Source organism: Sinocyclocheilus anshuiensis, unplaced genomic scaffold (genome assembly GCF_001515605.1).
Source record: "Sinocyclocheilus anshuiensis isolate Anshui unplaced genomic scaffold, SAMN03320099.WGS_v1.1 scaffold1679, whole genome shotgun sequence".
NCBI classification, from domain to species: domain Eukaryota; kingdom Metazoa; phylum Chordata; class Actinopteri; order Cypriniformes; family Cyprinidae; genus Sinocyclocheilus; species Sinocyclocheilus anshuiensis.
The window spans coordinates 17,259-23,639 of NW_015552680.1; the positions used below are offsets into that span (position 1 = coordinate 17,259).

At 38.2% G+C, this 6,381-nt stretch overlaps 1 protein-coding gene across 1 annotated transcript; it reads right to left on the reverse strand.

Moving 5' to 3' along the window:
- Nucleotides 1-3,991: 3,991 nt before the first annotated feature.
- LOC107667586 (potassium voltage-gated channel subfamily B member 2-like) lies at nucleotides 3,992-6,201 on the reverse strand (the record flags this gene model as incomplete). Its single annotated transcript, XM_016459293.1, has 2 exons — nucleotides 5,789-6,201; nucleotides 3,992-4,685 (listed from the first exon to the last, which is right to left on the reverse strand). A coding segment is annotated over exon 2 (582 nt), but the record flags the coding sequence as incomplete, so codon positions are not given.
- Nucleotides 6,202-6,381: the final 180 nt, after the last annotated feature.

Consider the following 6,381-nt stretch of genomic DNA (forward strand, 5'->3'; position numbering starts at 1 on the left):
CATCGATTAACAAGCTCGTAGCTCACAGCATGTCTGTCATTAAAGGTTTACAAGTAACTGACATAAAATTAAAAACCATAAATAAAAAATAATAACTAAACATAACTGGGAAACAAATACAGTACATTTTCAGGATCGCAAAAATGCTAAAATTGCTAAAAATTAAAATTTTTACAAATTAATTTTAATGTGGTTATTTTTAGCTTTTGATACATTGTACTTGAACGCATTAAACATGAAAATACCACTAAATAACGATAACACTAGAGTGAGAAATGTAACATTTTAAAATTCTACCAGTTAGCACATTAACTTTGGCAGCCCTAAAATACTAACACTAAACTGCAAAATAAGTATAATTAAAATTAACACATCTAAATTACAGTATACTGAAAAGACAAACTGACTGAAAATAAATTTAATTAATTAAATTTCACCAATGTTTGCCACAATCATTCTGGGGCGTGTTTCCCAAAAGCAACTATGGTCGCAAGTTCCAATCTTGTTCAATGGAACTTATGACCATAGTTAGCTAACAATGATTTTGGGAAACGCGCCCGTTTGGTGACACAAAAATGACATTCTCCAGCTTTAAATTGGTTTCTCCACACACCATGCACATATTTTGATATGAGGGATTTCCTGTGAATATAAAGAGGCCTCCCTCATTCAAACTGCATGAGGCTCTAAGGCAAAGATCTATGAGCAAGCTGATGTTCGTACATTTGGGAACACAAACGCGCACACTATACACTCCAAGCATGTAATTTCCTCTTTGTGCCTTTGCATGCTGTTTAGAAAGCCTTAACAGAGCACTGACAAACACAAATGACTCTCCCTCACCTGCCTGTAAGGTAAAATCAAGGCATTACCACAGTGTCCCCAGACCACAGTGAGTGTCAGAGCTCTTAAAATCCACACCCAGTGCAGGAAACTGCCGATGCCTTCTATATTACCACAATCTTCCTGCTCTTTCCATCATGAGCCTGTATCATAAATTAAGTGGGTGGAGGCAGGCTGAAATTGAATCAGCCATGATTCCCATATAGGTGGAGGAAATGTCCAACAAAACAGATGACACTGCATTTGTGATAAAAACAACACACACTGTAGGACGTCCAAAATGGTTAAGCTAACAACTCTATATTTCCATTATGTCTCACATCCATGTAGTTTTGTCATACTTTAAGGGGATGTTTTTATGATACTCTATCTCAGATGTGAAATATAATCCTTATCTGCGCTGAGCTCTATGCTGGATACTCCTCGTAAATGATCAGTGATTAAATTTCATCTGCGTTCCCCCCAGCCAATGGATGACTTAGAGTGCACTGTACGCCCATAGATACAGGCACACATTAGAAGCTTCACGGGACATACAACCAATGGTTCTCTCTGCATTGTGAGCAAGTACAATGAATGATCAAATGAATGTAATCGGATAGATGTAGCATTGTGTGAGATGAAAGGAACATGGCCTTCTTACATGTACAAACAAACAACAGCATTCAAAAATTCAGCAAAAACTAAATACCATGCATTTTATGTATGATTATGTTCATACATAACAAGTTTTAATGTGACATACATAGTCACTCTGACTCAACGAGCAGAGCTGCTCTTGCGCACATTGCATACGACAGCTAACTGCCAACTGGTGCCAACTGTCTGTGATCCGTAACAGCAAAACAAGCTCTTCCACCACAGACGAAAACCTTCGCAGCATCAAAACTTAACGCATTTTTTGCACCCACTGTACTTATTACACTTACAAAAAAAGTTATTTCCCTGCTACTGAAATTAGTATTACACCCAATTTGCAAAACAACATGTTTGCACAGCATTTTTATAGTAGGCATAAATATGATCAATTTAGATCTTTCTGTTACCACTGGAGCAATATAATAATAATATCCAGATATAAGTGCTCTGTTCCAAAACTTAGCGAGACCATTTAAGTAAGGTGCTGTTGTTGCACAATTGTAACCAAAAGCATAGCGTTTGACCTTCTTGATGAAGGCAATCCCAGAATGCACTGCATTTATTGTAACTTCCAATATCTAAGATGGCAGACAAAGTGAGAAAAATAAACAAATATATGCACATATAAAAATAATGTGCATATATACATATACAAACGTATAATGAACGTATAATTTAAAAACAATACACAATCTTCCTCAAAACATCATTACCAGAGGTTTATCAAAGTGTATTTGGGTAAAGACATTGGGCCTCATTCATGAAACACGAGCAGAACGATTTTTTGTGTAAATCATTCGGAAAGTCGCTCTGACGTAAATCTTCGGATTCATGAAAATGTTCGTATTTTGAAAATGTTAGTTGGTACGAAAGCCATTTACACCTGCTCCCTACCATGTGTAAATGGTGCATAAAACATTCAAACGTTCTGTATTCTTTTAGACAAACTGATGACACTGCATTTTTATGAACTATATTAGAATGATATTTAACGAGTTCATTTGCCCTGTCTTTTTTCGTTTTATACTTAACTTTGGGTAAAATGCAGAGCTCGTCACTGTCCCTTTTTACACAGCCGTCCAATCACAGTGAAGGAGGGACGGGACAAACATTACATTGACCAACAATGATCATACTTTTACAACACAACAATGGAGAAGTTAATATTGCTGGTTATTGCATTTTTATATTCAGTAATATTCTTCAAAATAAGATACTCGTAACATGTTACTGCTGTGAATATTCCAAATCATAGCAAACGACGCGTCACTCCAGAAAAATGCAGTGCCTCCAAAGCTCTCTCAAGCAACACCAGATGGTCGTTTTCAGAAGAGCACCAGGCATTATGTCAGCTGGCTAAAAACGCTCTGGTGGACACACGTTAATTTATTAATTTATTGTTAGGCATATAGCCTATTAGTCTCTTATGCATTTATGCTATATAACTTACCAAACCTGAGAAGTGAGTCAAAGGATTCCACACCATTCCTAGATACGTAATTTGCGTAGCTGTAATTCATAGGCGGGGAATATGCTAATTGTGAATGAGCGTGCATGCACGCCCTATTTACGAATGATTGGAATTCATTAACATACACACATTTAACTATCAAATCTGACCTTTACAAAGTATTTGTGAATCCGGAGGAGAGTTTTCAAGAAGGTCCGTTTTACGTGTAAATTATTTAGAATTTACTCATATATTTACGAATGTTTCATGAATGAGGCCCATTGTTTGGAAGACACATTTTTTGCTGTCTCTCTCATTAACAGGATTGTTATTTTTTATTAAAAAAAAAAGTTACACAGTGTAACTTTTTTTTTTACTGTAAATAAAAACGGAATATTTTACCAAATAATTTTGACACAGCTCACACAAAAAATACATTCAAACCAAGCAGTTTACTGTTGGTCAGTGCAGTTAATCCCATAGCTAAATCTGTAAGGAAATCTTCCACCCTTATGCGAAATTCCTAATCAAATGCAGTACTATTGAAATGACTGGATTTCACACCTTTATTGTGTGTTTAGCTTAGCAACATGCTAACGTCAAATATTCTAGTGTCAAAATAGTCTCCTGTTCAAACCTGCCTATGAAGTTCTGGTCACTAATGAGGTTCCATTCTTAGAAGGCAGCTGTCAAAACAAAAAAGCTACTAGGTTTGGGAACAGAAAAAAACTGAAAGATTATTGTGCTTTTAGCTTAGCAGCATGCTAACATCAAACTCTACAGTATAGCTGAATTTCTTGTGCAGTAAGCCAATGTAGAGCGTTCCAAATTGGTAATTTATAATGGTTAGGATGCTGTTTTAGAAGCACGCAACCTGTAGCTTACTAGGTTTGGGAACAGAGCTACTCTGAAACAACCAAATGTACTGATGAAACAGAACACACACTGAAGTTGAACTGCACCTCATCGTTAATAAGGAAGAGCTTGTGTTGTTACATGATAATGGTTATTGGCGAACTGGAGGCCCAGACTGTCACGTTGTGTACCACGGCACCTTACCTTAGCAGCAACTGAGGAACTTGGCTTCTCCAAAAGATCCCAAAGTTTCTTCCTCTTGTCTGAGCAGCAGGTGTTATCAAATTCCCCCTCTCCTTCCCTCTCTCTCAGAGTCTCTGCCTCTCTCCTCAGCTCCTCGTTCATCTGCTCTTTCTTCTGATGGTAACGAGCCTGGCAGCACGACTCCAGGTAGATTTCATCAATGCCCCAGTAATCAAGCTCTTGCCCAAAAGACAGAGCGCACATTTCCTCCATCATGTGCAGCTTTCCAGTTCTGTAAAAATTCAAGATGGAAGTGAACGCACCAGGGTGTCTGTCAAAGAAGTATTCGTTCTCGTTCAGGCAGTAGTCATCACAGACCTCGATTAGAGACTCGTGGGTGTTACAGTCTCTGAGCTTGCCTAATCTGGTTCTGGGAAGCCGGTCCAAGGTCTGCCATAAGACCTCATGGTTGAGGCCCCCAACGTTGAGACGGACCCTTCTGGAGCGGGCCTTGGTCCGGATGATCTCGATAGGCTCAGGTGGAAGCGAAGCCGCAGATCTTCCTCCAGGTTTTGGAACCCCAAGTTCGGTCTTCTCTGCCATTGTGTGGTTGTGTGTTCTCTTGCCAGGAAGAGGTGTAAAGATACAAATCAACCAGAAGATAACTGGACAAAGACGACTATGTTGGGTCCTCCTTAGACGAGTCCCTCCATGGCTGTGAAGAAAGACAGACACCTGTTGTTTCCAACTTGAAATTACATTTTTTCCATGCAGTGGAAACTATTCCAGCTCATAATTATTTAGGAAATGTCCCTCCTTTGAGATCCATTAGGAATATGTCAGATTGTACTGTAATTGTTTTGCAAAGTACATCTGGAAGCAGAACTAAATGCCAGCATTAGATGTAAATTGCGTGCCCTGTCTGTAAAGAAGAAACTTAAGCTCCGGTATACTTCACCAAAGCCTAAGCTAGGAGAATAGTGGCACATCTTGTTTAAACTAAATAGAATTAGTAAATAACACAAGCATTATCTCGTTGCCACATTCAATATTCATCATTGGCCTTCTATCATTTCAAGGTTACGTTCAGGAGTCTAATGTAAGCCGATATGTGAGCGGATATAATGGATGTCAGAACATGCAGATCTCCTTTTTCTTTCTTAAACAAATAAAAAAGCAGCAGTTTCAGAACCTCTTTATTTTATTTTATGCACAACATGCATTTTCTGGCATTAACTGCACTAAAACTGGAATATTACAAAAAAAATTCTGATCCCTTAAAACTGACAATCATTGGTATGATATTGTACTGACTCTGTCTTACTGAAAAAAAATACTAATACAACTAGTTAATTTAGAAATATTTTACATTAAAAGGTTACAGATCATTTGTATTTGTTACTAACTGTACATGTGCTTGAACAAAAGACAGAAAACTGCAAAGATGCAACAGTTTCAGTGACCCAAACAGTCTCTTTCTCTTTCATAATCATCCATAATCATTACATTATCTGATTTTCTTTTAGAAGTCAATATACCAAAGCAATAAAGTAAGATATATTCCCCAAAATATCAACGTTTACAACTTGTGTCCATCTGTACCACCGTGTTTCTCACATTAAGAGCTGTCAAACGCATCAGCGCCTATTAAAACCGTTCTATGCGTTGCATTGACAAGATTTAACTTTGTAGCCTTGCTATGACAAAATGGAAAACAAATCTCCTTTCACTTCATCTCAGCTGTTCCACTCAAACAAGTGACGTCCAGGCATCACGACTTGCCATAACAATGTTTATGCAACAAACTATATTTCTTACCTTCCTGAAGTAAACCACCGTTTGCATATACAAACCGCTGTGTGCGCAAACGGGAGAAAAGACGCCTGCGGGTTTCCTTTAAGATTCCTAGCTCTCAACGGAGGCTTCAGTTATGACCGGACATGTGTTCCACATTTTGTTCAACATGAAAAGGATGAGGAGATCTCACAGAACACCGGGAAATCTCTGTGACTAAAAGAGCTCCCCTCGTCTCGCTAAGAGCGCTGCCTCCATCGATGGCTTGATATGGTGAGTCGGGATGTCTGCAGATGTCGGACGCGTAAAAGCGGAGGGTGCGCGCAGTGTGTGTGGAGCTGCAGAGTGACACTGTGCGCGCGTGTGTGTGTGTCTGTGTGTGTGTGTGTGTGCGCGCGCGTGTGGACGGAATGGATCGTCTGAAGCACGAGCTGCATCACAGCCTAGAGGTGAAACCTAATTGGATTGGTCTAGCATGTGTGTATAACATTCTCTGAAATATATAATAATTTCACATAATATAACTCTAATACATAATTATAATAATTTCACATAATATAATGTAATGTATAATATATATATATATATATATATATATATAATATAATAATTTAACA